Source organism: Drosophila simulans, chromosome 2L, assembly GCF_016746395.2.
Source record: "Drosophila simulans strain w501 chromosome 2L, Prin_Dsim_3.1, whole genome shotgun sequence".
NCBI lineage: Eukaryota > Metazoa > Arthropoda > Insecta > Diptera > Drosophilidae > Drosophila > Drosophila simulans.
In genome coordinates, this window is record NC_052520.2 from 12,997,883 (window position 1) to 13,021,998 (window position 24,116).

A 24,116-nucleotide genomic window follows, 5' to 3' on the forward strand; every position below is an offset into this window, starting at 1 on the left:
GCTCTCTACCAATAATGTCGTAGTTTTTGCAATAAAATTTTCATAAAAATGCAAAACGGCAATTTCGTGCTAGCCAAAAATGTTGTCGCGCATCTTTTTTAACGGCATCTAAAATACGCGTTGAATATTGCATTTTATGCGATTGAATAATTTGTATTTAAATCGTTTGGGTTCAATACCCTCGAATAGCCAAACAAGTTGGCTTCGCTCGCTTTTTTTTTTTGGCTTAAACGCTTTCGTTGTTCGGACGATAAAATGTCAGAGGGGATTAGATGCGAAACAAATACATTTTGTGGAGTAAACATGCATCCCTCGCAACCGTTCCGCTCCTCGTTCGGTTTTTAGCGCTCAACACGGCGTATGATTAATCTGCGAACGACTAATGCACTTAGCGAGCAGGGCTATGACATTAAAACTTAAGTGTGTGGCCCGCACTTAATTTAAAATGCATGTTAAAACGCCATTAACCGGCAAGCAGGAAGTGCTGATGTCCATATAATGCGACTACTACTCGCACTGTTCTTGATGATCATCTGACCCCCGGGTACAGGGATTACGGATCCATTCCGTGCGTTTATTGAACTCCAACTGGGGGGCAATTGGACAAAGCAATTGGCTACCCATCGTATCATGTCGCCATGCAGCCAAGCGTTGCATATAAATTGCCAAAAAATATTATGAAAATCCGATGCCTTAACAGGTAGCTATAATTACAGGGTTCACAGCTCATATGACTAATTAGGTTTTTTTTCAGCGTTACGCTTGTTTTTTACTTGGTTTTTTTTCCCCCTCCGTGGTCTGCGATTGCATTTGTCAGCCAGCTGGTTCGAAGCTCTTGAACCCCCGACCAGCTCATAAACCAGTCGAAGCAATTAAAAAGAGTCTTAAAATACAGAGCAACTTGCAGGCTGCGTGCGATTTGTACGATAAAAATAAGGGGCGAGCAAGAGATTCGTTTCTTGTTCCCCGAAAAACACGAAAATTACCTGTTGGCGACTGTCAGTTTGAATTATTAAAGCTTCATGCCACACCGTCAATCTTTGCAAACTCGATTTTCGTTCTGCTTCGATCACTAAGAGCATCCTCAGAAAAGTTAAAAAGGGGAAAAAATTTATAACTTAAGAAATTCTTTACTAATAACTAAGCAGATGGTAGAACCTAGCTTTAAAGGAAATGTTTCAAATACATAGGTTTATAGTACGAATATAGTATATAACAATTTATTTTAGTTTGCAACAAATAGAAACCTATATATATTAGGCATTTATAAAAGATTCTACATTGATCCTGTAAAGACTATATATATTCTTGATCAAATTAGAGCAACTTAGGCCATATTTTTTGACCCAAAATACTATGCATTGGCTTGGAGTTAACAACGTTATTGGTTAAGTAAGGACTATAAAGTTTATATGTTATTCAGAAATTTTATTTATTTATTTATTAATTTATTTATTTATTTATTTTCAGTTGTTATAGATTTCAAAGTTCGAGAGCAACTCTGTGCGGTGGGAACAGTTTGGCTAGCTCCCAGTTCGCCTCTAACATGTTCGATCGCAACGTGATTATGATCTGCCGCTGCCGTGGAGCAGAGCAACCTTGACCTGGTTCTTGGATCTCGAAAAGGGGCGACTGCGCCAAATGGCAACAAATTGCACGGCTGTCTTTGGCCGCAGCCACATGGAGTTGCAAGCAGGAGGCACTCGTAACCGGTTAGCCGCTTTTTTTCCCACCAATCTGCAATTAACTGGCTTTTCGCAGCGCTTAACTTGGATGCCGCCCCGCGGGGCAGACACGCATTGCGGTGGGCGTGGCACGGCACGTTAAGCCAAATAGGATTTTTTGGCGGTCAACAGGTTGGTGCGTGTAAGGCTGCGGGGGCGTGGCCTCAAATAAAAAATATATAAGTCGCTCAGGGAAAAATAAGAAGCTTTTAAGTCAGACAAGCTATTTACATGTATGACTAACAAACTTAAAAAAACGTATATATGATGGCTTTTTATTTAGTTTTTGGGATGTGTATAATGTCCACCAGTAATTTTAAGTATAATCACAGCTTCCTTAACTTTAGCTGCTGGTATTTACTATACCTAATACCATTTGAATTGATTAGAATTAAACACTATGCGCAGTGTAAATGTAAAGTAAAATGTAATCTTATTCTGCATATTTAGCATAGAAGTTCGTCATCATTTGTGTTTCGTGATTAATCTTTACCCAAAGGGGCTTAATTTAATTTCGTCTGCTTTATTAAAAATTCCATTTGGGTTGAGGAAACCCCTTATAAGTGGCAAACCATTTAATTAATTTACGATTTTATACCTGAACACTTAATTACATGTGTGTAGTAAATGCGTAAACTTTTCCCAATTCAAATTTTGTTTATGTGTAAATTAGTAGAAATTAATTACCTTATGCATACTAACAGTCGCGCAAGAGTTTTTCTGCTTTTGTAAATTTTTGTATAATTACCTGTTTTTTGGAATCTTTCTTCCACTGCCAATTGTCATTATTAAATTTTTATTAGCCCATTTGTTAAGTTATCAATATATTTTAAAGCATTAATCGTTTAGAGAAGCCAAGTACTTATATTCAAAATACTTTAAAGTTAAGTTAATGTATAAATGTGACACACCTTTTTAATAAATTGGTATAAACTACTATCTATATATATATATAAAATAAATAAGTCGCACCAACACGGCAAGTATTTCGCGATAATATCAAACAAACGAGACTAAAGTTCGCTCATTTGAAATTTAAATTCCATGGATATTTGCCGCCTGCCCAGCGTGCAATTGGTTTTCCAGTTTACCCTTCATTAGGCCCGCTCTCCTGTTGTTCTTGTTGTTCTTGTTGTTGGCATTACCTGGTGCTTGTCGCCGATTTCTTGCGCATTGCCCATTAATTTGCAGTACAAATAGCCGCGGAGAGCCGTTAACCGGTTTTGAAGAGCCTCGCATCTAATACCAAGTTCAAGGTCGAGTCCGAGACCGAGAGCACAATGCATCGCAAAGGTGTGACTATATCCACATGTACACCATATATACATACCAGTCCAAAGCCACCAAGCATTCAACCATTCGTTCTAACCTCATGCACTTAACGAAAAACCTGAAAAAACGCCACTTAAAACATAAATAATATTGCATAAAATATATACATTTGAAGGCTTCTTGTTCGGAAGAAATATATATATAATTTGAAAATTTTCTTTAATTCAGGCTTAGTATTTTTCTCAGTGCACCCAGAGCTTTTCAATTTGTTATGGTGGGCGGTGGCAGGCGCTTGTCTTATTCTCGTAGCTCATTCCCATTCCCCACTCATTCAAATCTTGCTTAATTATACAGTGGGTAAGTCTAAACAGCTTTATGTTCTGTGTGGGAGGGGGAGGGGGGAGGGTTTTTGTTAACTGCAATTGAAAGATTTTCCCACGAATTGCGAATTTCCATTAAGCCATTGGCTTTGAGACGTCAAGTGCTTGGCCACGAGAACCGAATACGGCACGTTTTCCAATTGAGCAGCGTCGAAGAATGCTCTCTTCAACCGAAGGGTACTTACCAATATAAATATTTATTCTGCAGTTAATTTTGGATTTGCACAAAATACACTGTTTAATAATATAGCATAACCATTTATGGCGCAAACTAATAGTTTCAAAGGCTAAAAAGTGGAATGTTGCGACCAAAAGCAAAGGTATTTCCACTTAAATTATATGAAATAGTAAGTAAAGTATCAATCGTTTAGAGAAACCAAGTACTTATATTTAAAATACTTTAAAATTAAGTTTAGATTTTTCGAAAACTGTACATAAATGCTCCTAAATATGCTCTTAAATTTGCACTACTCAATAATTATAATTCCATTTTAAACAGACATTTTCCTTCAATATTAGCCCATATTTTCCACCCATTTGCATCGAAAATAAAGCAAATTCGAATCTCTCAACGGGTTTCGCACAAATCACATTAAATGCCAACGCATCCGAGTTCAAACCGGGAAAAATATTGATCAAGTGTGGGAGTGGGAGTTCAAATATTGATAAATGACCCGATTTAGATGGAGGAGTGAACTTTTTGAGTGGCCACATGTGCGGTTTGATTTATGAACGAACCGGCAAAGAGTTGAGGTTCATTAAGACCGTTTTGATAAATGCGATAGACGTCTAATTTGCATGGAGCTGGCGAAATGTTCCGGGCACACATCGAAGCATCCATTTGAATCCATTTGAGTCCATCTGAGCCAGCCACTTTGTAATTATAATGCCGAAACGTTTCAGTAACCCGTCCACATTGCAATGGATGCCATTTCCCCCTTTAGAAGAAGAAAAAAAATGAAGTAAAATCCGCAAATGCCGGAAAAAAGGATAGATGGAGCAGGATAAGGGGATGCTGTTTAAACGGATATCCTAAATGTCTGCCAGGATGGGCGATGCTCCGCACTTTTGGCCTGACACTCGTTTCCGTTTCGAAGTTTTTCATTGCTTCCCATGGCGATTTTACGGGCGAATGGAGTGTTGAGGTCCTGATGAGGGGACCTGTTGCGCGGAGACAGATTTATGCCATCGTAAAATATGCCATTTGAATTTGGAAATTTAGTTTTAATAACCCAAAAAAGGAAGCGAACGATAGCGGAAAGTTGTGTTTATTTAGGTTTCGTTAGAGATGCGCAATATAACAGTTTCACACACTACTACATATTCATTTACACAATCAAATATGTATGTCTATAAGTATGCCGCCTGAAAGTATGCAATGTTTGTTTTACAATCAGAACGATGACATCCGGTTTCGGAACCCCTTTATAACCCCTTTATTAAACAATTTTTGGATTAATTTATTTCACTACTTTATTCTAGCAGCATAATCGGTGTCACGATAAGGAATCATCACTATCTAAGGATTCCGACAAAGAATCCGTTTGAGCAAATACACCAAAATCCAGACCATCCTCCCACGCACACACACACACGAGACGAGCACACACATACACGCATCGGCCATTAGTGTGAGTGCTCGTCCTTTCTCTCTTCCAGCGGAAGTTGTCTGTGTTAATGGAATTACATGAATTCCAACTCTGAACCGCAGAGTAAAAGCGAGAATACACTGGCAGGCGACATTTCCGCAAATGCATGGCCCATAAACTTTGACGGAGGTCGGTGTGGTGGGGGTGAAAGCATTTCCACAAAAGCGTGACTGAGAGGTCTAAACGAATAGAGAGAGAGAGATAGTTGCGGCTAAAGCGGAAATGATAATGGCTCGAACCGACGACCGACTTTTTATCGCATTAAGGACTCTGCCCCATATACATAATCCACTTTTGACTTTCCGCTGGCAGAAACAAAATCGAAACAAATGTGTCGAATATTTGGAGTGGTTTTTCTGATCAAGAATATATATACGGAAACGAAACGATATAGTCGGAAACGATTTCTTCTGACTGTTACATACTTTTCAAAGAATCTAGTATATCCTTTTACTCTACAAGTAATGGGTATAATAACATGACTTCATGACTATGGCTGTCAGCAGACTCAAAAGGAGCTTTTGGTGGGTTCTTATTATATATCATATAATATATTTATATACATTTAAATATGGCGTATTACCATTTGAGGATGAGAGTATCCTTGGCAACTCTAAAGTTTTCATTTCCAACACTTTTATTTCCATTCACAACACGATTCCTGAAATCGAACAAGGTGGCAATGCCCAAGAAAAGTGACATTAGTGCTATTCGTACTATTCCTTTCAAGCCATTACCTTGCTTATTTTATTGGAGAAATAAATCCGATTTTTTTTTAAGACTTTCGTTAAAAATGGGTAAGTCAATTTGTCCTAACATTATTTAGGATTTCTTTCAAATCACTCATTCCTCCTTTAGAAAATAAAGAAAAGAAGCAAAAGCCCTCTAAACGCCATTCCCAAATTCCACTCATCATTCCCAAGAACTCGGTGATCAGCAGCTATGCCGTCAGTCGCCTCTGCTCGGAACCTGCTCTGGTCAGGATCGAGGTTAAGGAATTGATTGGGAGTGGATCCTTTGGCCGGGTATACCGGGCTCATATCAATGAGTCCGAGGAGCTGGTGGCCGTTAAGCAAACCCTCTACAATCCGAAGTTGACCCAGCGCGAAGCAGAGATAATGGGTCAGCTAATGGAGCACAACAACATTGTCCGGCTCATCATGCACTCCTCCGTGAGCTTGGGCTATCCGTCAGTGGAGTACGTTTTGCTGGTTATGGAGTACATGCCTATGACTTTGCGGGACTATATCAACTATCACCTACCGCTGCTACAGCACACAGAGCGCGTAATCAATGTCCGCATACTCTCGTATCAGATGTTCAGGGGATTGGGATATCTTCATCTACTGGGCATTTCCCATCGGGACATCAAGCCCGGGAATCTGCTGATAGACAACCAGACGATGGTGCTAAAGCTAAGTGATTTTGGCAGCGCCAAACAACTGGTGCCCCAGGAGCCCAGTACAAGCTACATTTGCTCCAGGCTATATCGTGCTCCCGAGCTTTTTGCCGGACACGAACTTTATTCGTGTGCCGTGGACATCTGGAGTGCTGGATGCGTCCTGGCGGAGCTGTTCAAGGGATATCCGCTCTTCTCCAGCCACAAACACGACCGAAAGCAGCTGAAACTCATCGTTAATACGCTGGGCACCGATGGCTTGGAACGAGCTCCAGAAATACTCTCGAAGTGTGGCAATTCACTGCACCCACGGACTACTCGTCCCAGTTGGAATTATCTCCTGAATGCGGCTGTTCCGCAGGATCTGTGCGGTCTCCTGAACGTATGTTTCATCTATGAAGCCGCCGCTAGAATCTCACCCATGATGGCATGTGGTCATAGTTCCTACGATGAACTGCGCATTATGGACGCCCTGGGGCTGCCCATGCCCAATGGCAATCCGCTGCCGCCTCTGTTCAACTTCAACAGCCAGGAGATGGGCACAGATCCAAAGCTTTGGGTCCAGATATTACCGATCCATTTGGCTTCAATGGAGGACAAGTATTCGGTCGTAGAAGTCTTTGAAGAAGTCTAGAATATTTTCAAAATAAGCTATGTCAGGGATTTTTCAGGATCTAAATGTCCTCTTGTTACTAAGTGTGTGTAAGTGTCCTGACCTGGAAAGGACAAAAAAATAAATAATAAAAATGTAATAATAAATAACATAAAATAACATATCGGCGATAACATAAAATTATCATTTGGATGGAAAGATTATCAAAACCTTTTAAAAAACTTTTCTTAAGAACTTAGACTTTTATGCAAAAAGGGATACACTATAGAAATGTTAAATATTTAATATTTCATTTCATATTGATTAAAATCAAAAATTTGGTGAGCTTATATTAACATTTAAAATTGGAACCACTAAAACACTCGGAATCGATTGCATTTTTTAAGGACATGAACCGAATCTGAACCGGAACCATACGTTTCTTTTTTTATTGACACACAAAAAGTGAGTTTTGTAAATTGTGGTTGTGTGGAAGAAAGAATAATATTGCTATTTTTATAAAATATTAAATATTAATATTAATTAAAACTTAGACTTTAATTTGGTGAGAACTTCGAATATATTTTATTTGGCTTTTGAATATCTCTTATCCCTGAGAACTTGTTCTCTGTCATTTAGCCATATATCGAAGTAGCCCTTGGAAAAGCCAAAAGAAGTTTAGCAGGACCATTGGAAAAGTGAATCAGTCTTACAGGAGAGCTCGCTCCGGACGGCTGGAAGGTGTTCGGTGTTCTGTGAAAAAATCGAAGGAAAATTTTGGTTGGTTGAGATTTTGCCAAGTCATGGAGCTGCCTTCTATGGTGGAGCGTTCGGGTGATCGCCTGGTGGTGCGCAGCTTGGTTAGTGGTGCCCCACTCTATCAGTCATCTATTGAGGGCGGACCAGGAGCTGCCCTTCCTATGTCCCAAAGCATGCAGCCGCCGATAGGTCAGGATTTTCTGGAGCAACAACTGGAGCAGTATAAGGCGAACAACTTCATGTTTCCACTATCGATGGCCGGGTTTGTTTCCGCGAACACTGCACCACCAGCGGGGGACTTGGCCAAGGAGAATACGGAGAACTCACTGCCAGAGGGTAATCCGTGCAACAACAACAACGACGAGGAGCTGCCCCAGTGCAAGATACGGCGTAACTACAGCTGCAACCAGTGCGCATTCTTCACCCAAAATCCGCGCAGTCATCTCTCGCATCTACGCGACGTCCATGGCGAGCGGATTGTGATCAACGAGTGCAAGTTGTGCCTCTATGCCTCACGCCACTTCCAGAAGCTGGTGCGGCACATGAAAATGGTGCACGGCTGTTCCGATGATGGCGGCGCAGTGCAGGGAGCAGGTGCTCAGCCGCGTGGTAAGCGAAATCTGTCCAGGGAGGTGCGCAAGCGCCGTCTGGAGGAGAGCATTGAAGGCCAGGGTGCGACTGGGCAATCGCTGGACGTCAGCGTGCTGCGCATGATCCAAAATGGACCGCCACTGGAGCAGCTGAAAGTAGAACTGCAGCAGCAAGAGAAGCAGCTACTGGCCAGTGTCCAGGCGTACAATCGACAGCAGGAGATGCTGCAGCTCCAGCAGATCGTCGAGAGCCACGACAACATATTCTCCATGGCCTACGAGTTCCAGACCAAGCTGATGCCGCCTAAGCAAGAAGAGTCCCTGAAATTGGAACAGCAGAACAGCAGCTCCGATTCCGAGGTGCCTGCGAAGAGTCCGTCGCCGGATGCCAATGAACTGGTGTCGGCTAAGGAGCATTTCCAATGCCAGAAGTGTTCATATAGCACCCCCATTCGAGCCAGATTCAAGAAGCATGTGAAGTACCATTCCATGCCGCTGATCAAGTGCAGCTCATGTGATTTTCACACACCCTACAAGTGGAATCTAGACCGGCACACCAAGAACCATGGTGCCAATGGCCATTTCAAATGCTCGGGCTGTGACTTTAGCACGGATATCAAGCAATCGCTGACCATACACGAATCAAACCATCATGCGCCCATGCCAGTTCACCAAATGGGCAACCGAAGCCGTGATGATGGAGAGGATCAGGTGGATCAACAGTCAAGTGGTTCCAGGAAGCAAGAAACGCTTAAAATTGCTGCTACCGTTGCAGCGACGGAACCGCTGCTTCCCCGGACTTCGGGAATCGTTTGTTCACACTGCCAGAAACGGGTGGGCAATGCCATGCAGTTGATCAACCATCTACAAGTGTGCACTTTGGCCTTGCACAACACCACCCAACTGCATGCTTCTATCAACGCGGAGGTGGATCTTCACGATGAGGACTTCCCCAATCCTCCCACTGATCTTAGCTATTGCGGCGTAGAAACAGCTCCTGGCTATGGGGAGGTAAGGGGTTATACCTATATAAATATATGGTGTTGCAAATGTATCCCTTTGATTTCAGGTCACAGAAATTTTGCCAGAGGAACCCGAAGATATGGCGCCATTGAAGAAGGTTTTTAAGTGTCCTCATTGCAGTTTTTGGGCAGCCACTGCATCTCGCTTCCACGTCCACATCGTTGGTCATCTGAATAGGAAGCCCTTTGAATGCTCTCTGTGCGCCTATCGCTCCAACTGGCGCTGGGACATCACCAAGCACATCCGATTGAAGGCTCTCCGTGATAGATCCCATAACCAGGCCCAGGTGCTGATGAACGATGAGACCGGGAGGCGCAACTACGCCAAGTACAATCAGTATCTGACTATGATGAAGGTAAGCGCCGAACAGATGGCCGATTCCAAGGGAATGCGCACGGGTGAAATGATTGTGATGCCACCGGAGAAGCTAGACGACCACCATCCCATGGAAACGGAGGAGATCATCGAGATGGTGGACAGCGCTCCTTCGACCTCGGCACTGGATTTACGAAAGCCCAGGGATGATCCCACGGAGCACTTAGCAGGCAACAGCGATGAGCCGCCGCAAGAGGGAGCCAAGAAGGAGCCAAATTTAGAATTGAATTCATCACCAGTCATGCCAAAGCCCAAAGAGTCGCCTATGAATTTGACCAAGTCAGATGGTGGTCCATCAGAAGAAACGACATCCACTGATGACTATGAAAGCGATTAGAACGGATCCTGGAATCCTCAATTCTCTGCAACAATATTACATAATTATTGTATTGAAAAATTAAATAAAAAATACGTAAATCGAATTAAATTTATCCGGTTTTTAAGATTTCTATGACAAAATTATAAACCTTTCTACAGTGAGATTATTGTGTATTGCTTTATTATTTTGTAGGGATAATTGGGGCAAGTTCAGCCCAAAAAAAAGGTACCAATAAATAAGTAGTTAATAGTGTTAAAACAGTTAATTTAGCGTGGCTAATGTATTAGTGACACACCTATTGAAGATCAGATTAGCTAAGCTTTAGTCTCGAATAATAACACTACGAATTTAGATCACGCGCTTTTCACAGCAAACATTCCTGTATGAAAAATAATACTATGCAGATCAGGACGAACAGCGGCACCAGGAAGCAGACTTCATCTACGCCGAAAGTGCCCAGGATGAGCCACAAATCGAGGCAAAGATACCGCGCCTGCAGGAGCCACAACCACAGGCACTAAGCCGTCTGGCACTGTACGCCCTCAAAGTGAGACGACTGTCCGTCCTCGTCTTCCTGCTGTCGCGGCTGCGGCTTATAGTCCGTCATTTGCACTTCCTCGGCGTTCTTTGGGATCACTATCGGCTGCCTGGGAGGCAGTAAATCCTCCAGCATGGCCAACTGCGGTGCCGTGGCAAAGTCGTTGTCCGGAAACTTAACCTTAAACTTCATGTAGAGATCTCCACTGTCGGTGGCCTTGTTAAAAACAGGCATACCACTGCCTAGCACCATCTTAATTTGGTTGTGCTGCAACACTTCACCAGGGTATGTGCGCAGACAGACGTTTCGTCCATCCAAGTGCTTAAAGCAATGCGTGTAGCCGCACAACGCCTCCGTGATGTTGATCTCCAGGTCTCGCATGTACAGATTGGCATGGCGGCGCTGAAAGAGTGGATGTTCCAGCTGGTCGATGACTACAATTAGATCCCCAAACTCGCCGCTTCGCATTTGGTGGCCCTCATTTGCGAAGGGAACCTTTAGCATGTGAGGTGCTCCTCGCTCCACAACCAGGTCCCGCTTCATCTTCTGCTGTACAAAGCCACTGCCCTGGCAGGGACTGCACTTCTTGTCGTTCCTTATGGTGAAGCCCCTGCCATCGCAAGTCGGACAGGTCTGAAAAAAAAGATGTATATAATGGCTATTTGCTCCGAGGTGTGGTATATCGGGTCTCTCCGGATGTGTGGTCCGCGGCGTGCATTCATTATAACAACAATCAATTGTTACATACCGTATCGAAGGGGCTGAGGCCCATGAAGCTAAATGCGGCCGCTCGTCCAGCTCCGCCGCAGGTCTCGCAGCTCTCGTGCGCTTCCTTGGGACCGCCATCGCCGTTACACTTGGAGCACAGCTTCTGGCGCGTGTACTCCACTTTCTTTTTCATGCCGCCGACGTAGATCTCCTCCAGGGTCAGCTCCACTTTTACCACGACTTTGCCATTGCGCCTGCCCCGACCTTCGGGAGAGACTCGTTCGAAGGGGAACCACTGGGCGAAGAATTCGGAGGCATCAGAGAATCCCTCGGCGCCCTCTTGCAGGCCCTTTATTCCATAGCGGTCGTAGATGCGCCGCTTCTCGGGATCGGACAGCACTTCGTAGGCGAAGGATATTTCTTTGAACTTGTCGCCCGCATCGGGATTCTTGTCTGGATGGAACTCTTTTGCCAATTTTCGGTAGTTCTATTGGTGAAAAGGTGAATACAAACTATTTACCAACATATCGAATTGGAACTGTTACATACCTTTTTTATTTCCTCATCAGTTGCATCCGGCGCCACTCTGAGAACGTCGTATAAATTTAGGTTGTCCATTTCCTATTGCATCCCCAGTCCCCCTACAAACTAAAATATTTGTACATTGTAAGTGTACGACTTATTAAATTATTTAACAATGTATTTATGACAATATTTTCAAGTCATATTGGCTAACAAGTATGCCCAAGTTCTACCAAAAACCTATAATTTTGGGGAAAGTACCAAATAAATACTTCAAATCGCAGCTTTTTTCGGGAACAGTAGACACTTGCTGGAACGTTCTGGAAATCTGTTTACACATTTTTGTATTTAACAGCTTTGTGAAAGAATTTGAACACATGCAATGCATATTATGCATACATCAATTTATAATACTACTATGATATGTATGAATTTATGCCATAAAAATGATTTTTGCTTAGTTGTTAAAATATCGAGTATATGTGATAAGTAAAAATGTGCTAAAAATAATGTTCGAAGCATAGTTTAAAATTAATTTTATTGACTTTTTGACTATATTTAATACATATTTTAATGAAATGGATTAAATTAGATTTGCCAGAAGGCAGTGGCCACTGTAGCAACACGTAATCAACTCTCAAAAATCCCGAAAAATACTAAAAACATACCGTGATGAGTCATGCTGGCGGCACTTTCCATGCAAAAACGCGTTAGCACTTTCCACACGACGTGTCAGGGTCCCACCCGAATCACGTCCACCATCGCACATACACACACAGGCGCAGCTACGTGTGCCATCTTGCTTTTTTCATCGGAAAATTTTCCAGAAACTACGCTCGAAAATTACGAAAAAATCGCAACCAAATGGTGTCGAAATTTTTTTAAAATTTAAGTTTCGTGCGGATACGTGAAATAAAGTCGGGTTGGTTGAAAAAAGCGCCGCCAAACGATCGCTGGAGAATTTTTTCAATCAAGCCAAATGGGTGCGAAGCTGACGACGTAAAAATTTTTGTGTGTACCAACGAAAGAGCGGAGAAAACGGACGAGGCGAGAGCGCAAAGCGGAGAGACCGAGGAAACACTCGCGCAAGAAGAAGAAGAGCCAGCAACAGCACCATCTACGAGAGTTTTCTCTCCGTGAGTCTGTGTGTGTGCGCGTGTGCGCGCGCTTGGGTTGGGAAAAAATGATGGAAAATTACGAGGAAATTCGCCTGGGCCACATTAGGTCTAAAGATCTGGGCAACCAGGTGCCAGACGCTCCGCAATTCTATCCGCCAGCTAAGTTTGATTTTGGCGCCGAAATTCTGGCCTCAACGTCAACAGAGGCAGAGTCAGAAGCAACAGCAACAACCACAGAAACAGCAACAGCAACAAGCGAACTTGCTGGCAAAGCAAATGGTGAAATCAAAACAAAAACATTGGCTGCCAGGGAAGAACAAGAGATTGGCGCCAATTTGGAGCATAAAACCAAAAATCCCACGAAGTCAATGGGCGAGGATGAAGATGACGACGAAGAGGAGGAAGAGGACGACGATGAAGAGGAGGACGACGAGGAGGAAGTCACCGGAACGAGCAACGAGGATGAGGACTCCAGCTCCGATTGCTCCTCATCCGTGGGACCCGACTGGAAGATGCGCTGGTTGCAACGAGAATTTTACACAGGCCGTGTGCCGCGCCAGGTTATTGCCAGCATTATGCCGCATTTCGCCTCTGGCCTGGCGTCCGACACCGACGACTCCGTGCTGTGGGACTATTTGGCCCACCTGTTGAACGAGCCGAAGCGACGCAACAAGCTGGCCTCAGTGAACACCTTCGACGATGTCATCAGTTTGGTCAAGAAATCACAGAAGATCATTGTGCTAACAGGAGCCGGGGTATCCGTCTCTTGCGGCATCCCGGACTTCCGCTCCACCAATGGCATATATGCGCGATTGGCCCATGATTTTCCCGATCTGCCCGATCCGCAAGCCATGTTTGATATCAACTACTTCAAGAGGGATCCACGTCCGTTCTACAAGTTTGCCCGCGAGATATATCCCGGCGAATTTCAGCCCTCGCCCTGCCATCGGTTCATCAAGATGCTGGAGACCAAGGGCAAACTGTTGCGCAACTACACCCAGAACATCGACACCCTCGAGCGGGTGGCAGGCATTCAGCGTGTAATCGAGTGTCACGGCTCCTTTTCAACGGCCTCGTGCACTAAGTGTCGTTTCAAGTGCAACGCTGACGCCCTGCGGGCGGACATATTTGCCCAGCGAATTCCGGTGTGCCCGCAGTGCCAGCCCAATAAGAAGCAGAGCGTGGATGCCTCGGTGGCCGTTACCGAGGAGGAGCTGCGGCAACTGGTCGAGAACGGCATCATGAAGCCGGATATCGTCTTTTTCGGCGAGGGTAGGTGCCATTTTTATACAGATTTATTATATATTATCAATAGCCTTGGTGAAATAAATGCAAGAGTTTCCAATTCGACGATCAAAATAAGTGTTTATTTAAGAGTTAAACTATTGAAAATACAAAGTAACGCTATTTACCATATATCATATTGTGTTTGCTTTTCATATTGCCAACAGGACTGCCGGATGAGTACCACACGGTCATGGCCACCGACAAGGACGTGTGCGATCTACTGATCGTGATCGGCTCCTCGCTGAAGGTCCGACCTGTGGCCCACATTCCCAGCAGCATACCGGCCACGGTGCCGCAGATCCTTATCAATCGCGAGCAGCTGCATCACCTTAAGTTCGATGTGGAGCTGCTGGGCGACTCCGATGTGATCATCAACCAGATTTGCCACCGGTTGTCGGACAACGATGATTGCTGGCGGCAGCTGTGCTGCGATGAGTCAGTGCTTACCGAAAGCAAGGAGCTAATGCCTCCGGAGCACTCTAATCACCACCTCCATCATCATTTACTTCACCACCGCCACTGCAGTTCAGAGAGCGAGCGACAGTCGCAGCTGGACACGGATACGCAGTCTATTAAGTCGAATAGTTCGGCTGACTACATACTGGGCTCAGCTGGCACCTGCTCGGATAGTGGATTTGAGTCATCCACATTTAGCTGTGGAAAGCGTTCCACTGCCGCCGAAGCGGCAGCTATCGAACGTATTAAAACAGACATACTGGTGGAGCTGAACGAGACCACCGCCCTAAGTTGCGATCGTCTGGGCCTCGAAGCCCCTCAGACAACGGTGGAGAGCTATCGCCATCTTTCCATTGATTCCTCCAAGGATAGCGGCATCGAGCAGTGCGACAACGAAGCCACGCCTAGCTACGTGCGACCCAGCAATCTTGTTCAGGAGACCAAGACAGTGGCGCCCAGCCTGACGCCCATTCCACAGCAGAGGGGAAAGCGACAGACTGCAGCCGAGCGCCTGCAGCCTGGAACATTCTATTCGCACACCAACAACTATTCGTATGTGTTTCCAGGAGCTCAGGTATTCTGGGACAACGACTACAGCGATGATGATGACGAAGAAGAGGAAAGAGCACACAATAGACACAGTGATCTCTTTGGCAATGTGGGGCACAATTATAAGGATGATGATGAGGATGCATGTGATCTGAACGCTGTTCCATTGTCACCATTGCTACCGCCCTCACTGGAGGCTCACATAGTCACCGATATAGTGAATGGATCCAACGAACCGCTGCCCAACAGCAGTCCCGGCCAGAAAAGACCCGCCTGCATTATAGAACAGCAGCCAACGGTCATCCCAACGCCTGCTATTGAGACGGAAATTCCCCCACTGAAGAAGCGGCGACCAAGCGAGGAAAATGAGCAGCAGACCCAAATAGAAAGATCTGAGGAGAGTCCGCCTCCAGGACAGTTAGCAACAGTGTAAACGTAATCTTAGCCCTGGTAGTAGTTTAGTATTTATTTTAAACGCAATTCAAACCAACTTGTAAACAGAGAAGCTGCGAAATCGAAGCCGAGGGCCATGTTACCAATTTCATTCCCTGGAAATGTACTGGAATCGGAAACGATAAGTCCGTTTACTTGTTATTTATTTAGAATATGAGAACACTTCTATTCCCGGTATCACGAAGTTTTCAAGAAATGAAACCGGATCCACTAGTTTACTCAATTCGAGGCTTTAGAGATCTGACCCTCGTTGCTTTACCACCCACCCCCTATGCCCAATCCCGTTTTGATATTTTTGAAAAACTCTTAGTTTATTTATTATCTCTCTTTTTCAAAACGAATCGCTGTAAATGTTAGTATTTTATTATATTAAGTTGTTATTGAGGCCTTTTTAGATAAACTAAAAGAGATAAGCGGAAAGTTGAATATCCTTTAGAAAGCAGGGTTTCTTTGTATTCAAAGAAAAGCAGCGCCTCAACTTTAAATCTAGTTCTAAGCGTAACATATTCAAAACTATGCAAATGCAAACGGAAAAATACGTTAGTTTTAGTTAAAAACTAGACACAAACACTCTGTATATAAGCACTTGCCCCTAATTTGTATTGTACATGATTCTTTTTCTACTTTTTTGTGTTATCTCCTTACCATTTTATATTTCTATCGGTTATGGCAACTATTTTTTAACATTGATACACTCGCACCCACATCAAAATGGATCAGCGCATGAATTAAAAAAATATTCATACAAGTTTGAAATTTGGTGTGCGTGTTTGAAATGTTTATTCGAAACCTAGCATAAATATATAGCCACCAAACGCAGTGTAAACATAGCAGTAAGAATTTAGTCTATATGTCTTAAAAGTGTATTAATATCCAGAATATAAACCAATCTAAAAAAAACAGGAAAAAAAATGCGTTTTGATTGTAGAGCACACTTCAAACCCAAAGAAAACCAACACATATAGAAGTCGGCGATTTTTCAATACTTGCAATTTTGAATTCGGTTTTATTAAAGTATTTTGACATTAGCTGGTACCTTAGAGATATCTAAATATATATTTTATCATTAAGGTTGCCTTCTTCAAAAGTTTGCCTTACACCAATAATGCCCTCCTTGCAGGGATGTGGGACACCGGAACGAAGTTAACCGAAGGAGAGAGCGGCTGGTTAATCGTGGATCTTACGGACTAGGAGCGACTTGCAATCGCTCGGTTTACGACTGAAAGTTGAGGACATGCTGCCTGGGTTGTTTGCTTGCGCTTGCTTCTATATAAAATATGATATTCCTGGGTCCTATATAATCGGCGACGGCTTTTTTTATGTACAATTTACAAGCCCATGCTATGCAATCTCCATATATTTAAGTGAATACATGGTGTTGCATGCATTGTTATTATTATTTTTATAAAAATATGCGTGATTTAAAAAAAGTCACTGTCCCCAATTCAATGATCTTTATACAATTGTTGATATATAGAACTCTGACTGATATAACATGAGCGTACGGCTAAGATCTACGGTTTACAATTTAATCGGTATAAAATAACGCGCTGTGAGACTTGAGTTAGTTATACAATTGTATCATGAATGGTTGATCCATTCTAGGCAACGTTTGTGTTTCGATTTCCAGTGCTAACAAAATACTTCAATATCTATATATATATATATATATATATATTATATATTCATACGTACTAGTGTACACGTATAAAAGTGTGTGTGTTTGTCTGTGTTCTATCGGTGATAACTTTCGTTTCGCTTTGAAAAAACTAAAATCCGCGCACTATAAAAACGGAGATTTGTTGGTCTTGTGGGATCTGGCTCTGCCCGGATTAACCTTGCACTTAAGCTGTGCAATAAGGTCGGAGATTTTCAGTGCTGGGCCCACCTTCATGCCCAAAAGTGGCATGATATCGTCCTTGGTTAGCTGCAGGAGTCGCTTTCCGTCGATCTTGTTCCGGCTGAAGGTGTCACAGTGGGCTGTGCAATCGTTCACCCGCAAGAACTGGGATACGTCGTACACGTTCCATGTATCCGGCACCAGCTCCAAGTGAGGTTCACTCGAATCGATGTCGGCCAGACGCGGAATGTACTTATTATTCGTCGCAGAGGAGTTCTACAGTGCGGTAAACAAACAAGGATGTAATTAGTAAACGTTTAATGTTTCATTGCATTATGGGTTGATGATGGAACAATTGGATGTTGGTGTGTTGGGGCTGTTGCAAGTACCAAAAATAACAGTGCGTAAATTAAATTATATACAAATTGGCGTTTTATGAACGATTTCGGTTATATACATTTATGCAATAGTGTTACGGAGCTTTAGCACAGTGGTTTAAGTTGGGCTATACAATCTATATTATATGAAATAAAAAAAACTTAAGCTAAACATGAAAAACTTGGATTAATATGGATTATTTTGGTAAAAAGCTGAACGAAAAGCAAATAAATTAAAGAATTCAATTTTACTCTAATTTAAATTTAATTAATGTTTTGAAACGAAAACCACTATGCTCTTTGGACCTCCCGTTTAGATGCATGAGCTGGACTTCAGGCGGGCAAGCAGGCTGGCTGGCTAGATGGATGACTCTACGCACTATTATTCCGCTAAGTACTCACCGCAATGTAGCTAGTGGCTTTGCGGCCCACAGTTGGTGGCGCAGGAGATTTAGTAGTAGATTTCTTTACCGTTTTGTTACTGCCCGTGGCGAGGGTTACCAGTGAGGCGGAGCCACTTCCGCTGCCCGATCCAGCGATCAGATCACTGGAGGACTGTGTCGTCGACTGCTCGGAGATGTGGCTAGTGCTACCGTCTCCATCGCCGTCCGCATCGGGATCCTCCTCGTCGCCCTCCTCCTCGGGCTGATTGTTCTCGTAAAAGGCAGCATTGTGATGCTCCGGCTTTAGCTCCAGCTTGATGCTCAGCTTGGGTAAGTGCGGCGTGGTCTTCAGCGCAATTGTACGCGATTTGACTGGAATAACGATTGAAGATGCATTAGTTATTAATAATGACATACAGGAATTTCAATGCCTTAGACTCACCCGACTGAGTGTTATTATCGGTTGGAGTTTTGCCTCCCGTTGCTCCCTTTTTGGGCTTTCGCTTTCGCTGGATTTTGGGCTTTGGTGCCGGTTTCGGGGCCTGCTGATGTGCTACTCTCGGTGGGCCTTCTAGCTTATGATTCACCAATACACACCATCCGACTGGATATATATCGGCCGATTCGCAATCCAACCACTGGTCGTACTCATCCGTCCATCCATCAAAGTGAACCTTGAGTAGTCGACCCACCACTCGCGCCACTGTGGCCACGCAGACGAGTCGGGGATCCATGAGATCTGCACACTCCAGACTCATACCCACCTCGAATCCATGGTCGGGAATAATCCGATGAAATAGATGCTGGCCAGCGGCTACGGCTCCCGTGTCGCGGAGGTAACCCTCCCAGGTGAAAGTACGAGAGTCGTAGCCGTTCGGTGGCGTAACCGAAATGTTGTTGACGGAACAGAATCCAGCCGGAAAGATACATGGACTCTTTTCATGGTAACAGAACCTAAAAAAAATACAACAGAAGCTATTTAGATTTGACGACTTTAAATGAAGCCTTTAAAGCTCACCAATCCGACCCTGAGGCATCCGGTTGATAGGAATCAATGCGTATCATCATGTATCCGAACTTGAGAACCGCCATCACTGTAGCTGGGCATATGGATGATAGATTGAGAGGATCCACCGCTTCCAGCTTCATTCCTTCCACAAAGCTATTGGTTTTGCCGTCACTGTAGTATTCGTCGAAGGTGAAGTTCATCTTGAACAACTCAATTGTGGCGTCGTCCTCATGAACCTCGATCATGGCTTCGCGACCAGCTGAAAGTGGAAAAGTTACGAAAAGTGTTATTTAAAAACAGAAAAAGGTAGAGGTAAATATTATTACCCAACATGCGCTCCAGATAGTCCTGCGGGGCAGCCAGATTATGGCCTACTGTGGTCGCCCAGCCAACTGGATGGATGATGGGTGAGTCCTCGTGACACCAAAAGCCATCGTCGGAATCGAAGTAGCGCAGGAAGAGGCGCTTTCCCACGATCTTGGTGACGGTGGCCAGGCGCACCTGCGAAATGCGATCCTTGTCCACGCACTCGAGATTCAGGCCAAGGCGGAAGCGCGACTGGAGGCTGTCGTTGATTTTGTTGTAAAAGTTGGAGGGAAGGGTGCGGGCTCCGGATAAACGTCCCACCAGAAAGTCCTTCCAGTCCTTGTACTTGTGCTCGATGGTGCGGGGCGGGATTAATGGCTTGCCCCGAGTGGCGCACCAACCCACCGAATGCACCTCGGCATTGCAGAGGTTCACCCAGAAGTCGTGCGAGTCCGTATCGAAACCCTCGTAGCTCATTAAGGCCTTATAGCCCTTGATTTCCAGGATGGTGGCCACCCAGAACGAGGTAGGAGTCTGACCCGGTTGGATCACTTCAATGCTATCGCAATCTGTGTTTTCCACTTCCACCTTCATGCCCACGCCCAAATTGTCCCATACCTCGCAACCGGGTGCATGAGGAAAACATGTGACGGGTGCCGCATTGAAGTTCTCCTTGCTAAGGCGGGGCAACCAGTCGTAGGAGTGTGTGGGATCGTACATCCGCCGCCGAATGCTGATTATCTTCTCCATTTGCGGACACGGTACGGGAAGGCGCTCGTACTTGGGTATTTGCGGCAGGTCATCCTGTGGGTAGATGTCCTTAAAGAATCGCAAGGCCTTGGGCGTGGGAGCTGCGCTCAGATAAGAATTCGGTGTGGATGCACCCTCCTCGCTGAGGCCCGGAGCTGTGGCATCGCCCACTGCTCCGCCGTTTAACGCAGCAATTGTTTCATCTGCTGCCATTTGTACATTATTGGCAGCTGCGTCGCCGCCCAGCGACATGGGTTCGCCGAAGCTATTCAACTGGGTAATCTTCGATTGATCCGTAATGCGAAAACGATAATTGGCGTTCTTAATGTGCGCCGCATGCAGATCGAGCTCAATATCCGACTGCGACTGTTGCTGACCGCCAGGCAAATCGGCTGACTCCGAACCCGCTCCAGGATCCGGTGAACTAGTGGTTGCCTGGTCTCCCTCCATCTTAGTGTTAAGTACCAATGAATATAGTTCGCCTCGGGCACAGGCCATGCTGCAAAAACGTCGCGATTTTGTGTAGAATGTGTGCTTCACTCCAATGGCGCCACAACGTTTACAGACAGCTGTGGAAGAAGAAAAAACGAATCGTTTAAATGCATGTTAATATAAACGTAAATTTCGTTCATTCATTTAAGTACTATCCTGGTATACAAACCCAAATTCTTGCAAAATAAACCCAAAACCATAAAGATAAGTGAAACTAAAAGTAGGATTTAAACTAAAAAGCTTGAAAATTAATATCGTGTAGAGTGGATCGATTGCAGATTTACAGGGAGGGTGGCTTTCATTGTTTAAATAACCGAATAATTACTTATTACTTAGAAATAAATAACTATTTACTTTGTGAAAGATTGTAAATACAAGGCACAGGCTTTTGGAATTTTAGATAAGTTCAATGCACATTAAACTGATGATGTTCAATGATATATGAATTTCAACTAAGATCTCTACCACTTATCGTTACTTTAAGCTATACACTCGCAATGTTCTAATTAAGAATCGACCCACTCTAGTGCACAGCAACCTTACCCATGCCATCTTTCTGTATGGGGATCACCGAAGGGTCAATGTTGCCCCTGTAGGCGATGGGTGTCTTCAGCACCAGTCCTGGCCTGTTAACGGGCTCGATCTTGCGCGTCTTGCGCTGTGATCGCAATGCGGAGGACGTGGAGGCACTGCAGCTGGCGGTGGTTGCGGTGGAATTGGCTCCCTTGGCCGTACTATAGGTGCGCTGCATTTGCTTGCTGGAGCTAACGCACGGTGTTTCAGTGCTGACCATTATGTTGCCAAAGGCATTGCCATTGAGCGTACCCATCGCAGGGGCCAGGGTTGTGCCCAGCAGCTTGTGGTGCAGCAGGCCATCGGGCAGTGGAACCAAAAGATCGTGCTCGACTCCAGGGACGCCTAAGCCTCCGGGCATCTGTGCCATGCAGGAGGAGGAGGACTGCGAAATGTCCTTATCGGAGGAGGTCATGAAGTCGGTGCCATCGTACGAATTATTGTCCTCGTTCATCATCACAAAGTCGTCGATATTGATAATCTCCTGCTTGGGCTCCAACTCGGATCCATTATCATCAAAGTTATTGTCCATCGTACCGTACACTTGATCGTCATCGTCCACGACCGCCTCGCCCACACCCACGCCCATTAGACCACCGCCGTGTGTGGCCATGCCAACCATGCCGTTGTCCACATCGTTATCCATTGCCTCCGCATAGTTCTGGAAGACTGCTGCCGCCGCCGACTGCTGGAGCAGTTGCTGCTGCAGGCCGCCCATGTGGGCAAATCCGTACAGGTTGTTCGAGTTGGTGGCAATCAGGGTGCCCGGCTGTACACCCAGTGCCGCAGCAGCCGCCGCCGCTTGACCAGTGAAATCTCCCCCCATTAGGCTCATCATCGGATTCATGTCCTTTTTTTGAGCATTGTGGGTTTTGGAGATTGGAGGTGGTTCGGGTTGAGGTTCGACCATTGGTTATGTGTGTTTTTGTGTCGAGATTTAAATTGTAACCAATATATAAATCAAAGAAAAGAAAGTAGAAGAAATAAGTAAACAAATTCCAATTGTTTTTAACTGAGACAGACAAAAAAGATAGTTTGGAAATTTGGCCAATCCCCAAGGAGTACACGTTAAAACCTAAAGAATTTGGGTTTGTTTCCGACTCCGAGGACTATCAAATATAATGGAGTGCCTTAGTTAGGCACGTATCTCGTTTTCGCGATGCTCATTTGATAGCATTTTATATTTATTAGTCTTCGAATTGAGAGATTGGCTTCTGAATCAAACCGTCTGCACTCACCAAAGTTGGCTGATGGGCGGAGAGGTCTTCCATGACAGAGAGTCCAACAGTGGGATGACCCAGCAGAGTGGCCGCATCCTCCAGTGTAATGCGCTCCGAGTTGTACTGACTACTCATCCACATCATGCGCAGCTCCGTTGGATTCATTTCAAGCGAATGATGCTATCGATTCCGGATTGGTCAGTATGGCAAAAGCATTTATGGGACAACTTTCTGGGTTCTCTTCAAAGGTATTGCTTTCTATTGCTGCGTGTCGCGTTTCTTGTTCTTCCAACTCGCATTGACTGCAAAACAAACATATTGAAATAGTTTACTATTTTGAAATATTACAAATTGGCCAAGATGGGACGAGTTTTAAACGTGAATCCCTATTTATTCCTACCTTTAAAATTGTGTACTTATTTACTTAATACTTTTTTAGTTGTGTGTTAATTCGGATTGTTAAAAGAATATGTTTTTAATATTCAAAAATCTCAAAAACTTATTAGACGCTTATTGCTAATCTTGCTGCAATTTTATGGACAATGCATCATAGGATGCTCCCGATTTGTTTGGTTACGGATAGCTCCTGGAACCGGCGAATGTTCCGGCCATATGGGCTTTAAGTCCTGACCGAATTCCAGTGTTCCTCGTTGTCCGTTTTGTTTGCCTCCTTCTGTTCCTTTTTCCTTTTTTTTTATACTTTTTCCTTTTCTGCACGCAGCTGCTGCGCGGAGAGGGAAGGGCACGGAGATGCGATTGAAGCCTGTCGTTACGGTCGGAATTTCGGCGCAATCTTTGGCGGCGTCGCCGCGTGAAGTTTCACACAACTGGCCACTGAATATACAGTTCGAGCATATATCCGATTTATCCAAATTTTTGGTTATATTTCATGGGTTCAATCACGAAAAGTCAATGAAGCGTTTGCGCAGACAGCGAACGCGAACACAAAAGAAAATGCACGATGTTGCTGCCCCTGGCTGCAAACTTACACTTTTGCACGTTCGACGCGTTCGGATTGGGTTTCCCCAGTTGCTAGCACTTGCGGTATGACATATTATTGGATCTTTAATCGTTTAACAATGGTTTTTTTTACAGATTTTTGTGTGCTAACTTCTTTCGCATTTGCGCCGAGCAGGGATGGCAATTAAGAGCCAGGGCTACACAGTCGCACCACAGCGTTTTGGCATTATTTTGCCCGCTAAATCGTCAGGGCTGCACAAGTGGTCGCGTTCAGCGAGAACTAATAAAGAGTGATTTTTCACTAAGCGGTTATGTTATCGATAATTGTACAATACTGCTTATCTCAGTAAAAGCCCAATTTTAATCGAAATTGTTGTAGCTTGGTTACCTATATGAATTGAAGAAATTAAACGCATTCACTTGTAAATGGAATGTTTTTATAACGCAATCTATAATTTCATAATTTTTTTAGGTACCATAAATTATTTTCAAA

The 24,116-nt window shown here is 44.3% G+C and overlaps 6 protein-coding genes across 9 annotated transcripts; 4 read left to right on the forward strand and 2 right to left on the reverse strand.

Annotated features, from left to right (window-relative positions):
• The first annotated feature begins 5,665 nt into the window (after window positions 1-5,665).
• Window positions 5,666-7,208, forward strand: LOC6732152 (glycogen synthase kinase-3 alpha). The gene is made up of 2 exons (XM_002079248.4): window positions 5,666-5,822; window positions 5,884-7,208. The coding sequence occupies exons 1-2, from the start codon at window positions 5,708-5,710 to the stop codon at window positions 7,056-7,058; spliced, it is 1,290 nt and encodes a 429-aa protein (XP_002079284.2). The 5' UTR covers window positions 5,666-5,707; the 3' UTR covers window positions 7,059-7,208.
• Window positions 7,209-7,676: 468 nt separating this feature from the next.
• LOC6732153 lies at window positions 7,677-10,152 on the forward strand. Its single transcript, XM_002079249.4, has 2 exons — window positions 7,677-9,376; window positions 9,435-10,152. The coding sequence occupies exons 1-2, from the start codon at window positions 7,820-7,822 to the stop codon at window positions 10,098-10,100; spliced, it is 2,223 nt and encodes a 740-aa protein (XP_002079285.1). The 5' UTR covers window positions 7,677-7,819; the 3' UTR covers window positions 10,101-10,152.
• Window positions 10,153-10,235: 83 nt separating this feature from the next.
• On the reverse strand, window positions 10,236-12,087 carry LOC6732154 (dnaJ homolog subfamily A member 2). The gene is made up of 3 exons (XM_002079250.2): window positions 11,878-12,087; window positions 11,369-11,815; window positions 10,236-11,253 (listed from the first exon to the last, which is right to left on the reverse strand). The coding sequence occupies exons 1-3, from the start codon at window positions 11,944-11,946 to the stop codon at window positions 10,600-10,602; spliced, it is 1,170 nt and encodes a 389-aa protein (XP_002079286.3). The 5' UTR covers window positions 11,947-12,087; the 3' UTR covers window positions 10,236-10,599.
• A 461-nt stretch (window positions 12,088-12,548) lies between these two features.
• LOC6732155 (NAD-dependent histone deacetylase sirtuin-1) lies at window positions 12,549-16,219 on the forward strand. The gene is made up of 2 exons (XM_002079251.4): window positions 12,549-14,240; window positions 14,420-16,219. The coding sequence occupies exons 1-2, from the start codon at window positions 13,034-13,036 to the stop codon at window positions 15,691-15,693; spliced, it is 2,481 nt and encodes an 826-aa protein (XP_002079287.1). The 5' UTR covers window positions 12,549-13,033; the 3' UTR covers window positions 15,694-16,219.
• Window positions 16,220-16,688: 469 nt separating this feature from the next.
• Window positions 16,689-23,791, reverse strand: LOC6732156 (polycomb protein Sfmbt). Of its 4 annotated transcripts, none has more exons than XM_016178328.3 (8): window positions 23,653-23,791; window positions 22,682-22,965; window positions 21,414-22,293; window positions 19,649-20,947; window positions 19,332-19,581; window positions 18,756-19,267; window positions 18,402-18,685; window positions 16,689-17,829 (listed from the first exon to the last, which is right to left on the reverse strand). In XM_016178328.3, exons 2-8 carry the CDS (start codon window positions 22,826-22,828, stop codon window positions 17,497-17,499), a joined length of 3,705 nt encoding a protein of 1,234 aa, XP_016024837.1. In that variant the 5' UTR covers window positions 22,829-22,965; window positions 23,653-23,791; the 3' UTR covers window positions 16,689-17,496. The 4 variants fall into 4 exon arrangements, with proteins under 4 accessions (XP_016024837.1, XP_016024839.1, XP_016024836.1 ...); XM_016178330.3 differs by having other exon boundaries at window positions 18,333-18,685; XM_016178327.3 differs by lacking the exon at window positions 23,653-23,791 and adding an exon at window positions 23,064-23,258 and having other exon boundaries at window positions 18,333-18,685.
• LOC27207656 lies at window positions 23,414-24,092 on the forward strand. Its single transcript, XM_039291073.2, has 2 exons — window positions 23,414-23,707; window positions 23,799-24,092. Exons 1-2 carry the CDS (start codon window positions 23,414-23,416, stop codon window positions 23,985-23,987), a joined length of 483 nt encoding a protein of 160 aa, XP_039147007.1. The 3' UTR covers window positions 23,988-24,092.
• Window positions 24,093-24,116: the final 24 nt, after the last annotated feature.

What these genes read in the sequence shown, in the direction of transcription:
- LOC6732155 (XM_002079251.4), top strand. Translation starts at nt 13,034, where the DNA reads ATGATGGAAAATTACGAGGAAATTCGCCTGGGCCACATTAGGTCTAAA. An exon ending in TATCGTCTTTTTCGGCGAGG is followed by an intron (nt 14,241 to 14,419) that starts GTAGGTGCCATT and finishes TATTGCCAACAG; the next exon opens with GACTGCCGGATGAGTACCAC.
- LOC6732154 (XM_002079250.2), bottom strand. Translation starts at nt 11,946, where the DNA reads ATGGACAACCTAAATTTATACGACGTTCTCAGAGTGGCGCCGGATGCA. An exon ending in CTGATGAGGAAATAAAAAAG is followed by an intron (nt 11,816 to 11,877) that starts GTATGTAACAGT and finishes TTTCACCAATAG; the next exon opens with AACTACCGAAAATTGGCAAA. An exon ending in GCCTCAGCCCCTTCGATACG is followed by an intron (nt 11,254 to 11,368) that starts GTATGTAACAAT and finishes CTTTTTTTTCAG; the next exon opens with ACCTGTCCGACTTGCGATGG.
- LOC6732152 (XM_002079248.4), top strand. Translation starts at nt 5,708, where the DNA reads ATGCCCAAGAAAAGTGACATTAGTGCTATTCGTACTATTCCTTTCAAG. An exon ending in AAGACTTTCGTTAAAAATGG is followed by an intron (nt 5,823 to 5,883) that starts GTAAGTCAATTT and finishes TTCCTCCTTTAG; the next exon opens with AAAATAAAGAAAAGAAGCAA.
- LOC6732153 (XM_002079249.4), top strand. Translation starts at nt 7,820, where the DNA reads ATGGAGCTGCCTTCTATGGTGGAGCGTTCGGGTGATCGCCTGGTGGTG. An exon ending in CAGCTCCTGGCTATGGGGAG is followed by an intron (nt 9,377 to 9,434) that starts GTAAGGGGTTAT and finishes CTTTGATTTCAG; the next exon opens with GTCACAGAAATTTTGCCAGA.
- LOC6732156 (XM_016178330.3), bottom strand. Translation starts at nt 22,828, where the DNA reads ATGAATCCAACGGAGCTGCGCATGATGTGGATGAGTAGTCAGTACAAC. An exon ending in CCGCCCATCAGCCAACTTTG is followed by an intron (nt 22,294 to 22,681) that starts GTGAGTGCAGAC and finishes GCTCAAAAAAAG; the next exon opens with GACATGAATCCGATGATGAG. An exon ending in GATGCCTCAGGGTCGGATTG is followed by an intron (nt 19,268 to 19,331) that starts GTGAGCTTTAAA and finishes TATTTTTTTTAG; the next exon opens with GTTCTGTTACCATGAAAAGA.
- LOC27207656 (XM_039291073.2), top strand. Translation starts at nt 23,414, where the DNA reads ATGCGATTGAAGCCTGTCGTTACGGTCGGAATTTCGGCGCAATCTTTG. An exon ending in CCCAGTTGCTAGCACTTGCG is followed by an intron (nt 23,708 to 23,798) that starts GTATGACATATT and finishes TGCGCCGAGCAG; the next exon opens with GGATGGCAATTAAGAGCCAG.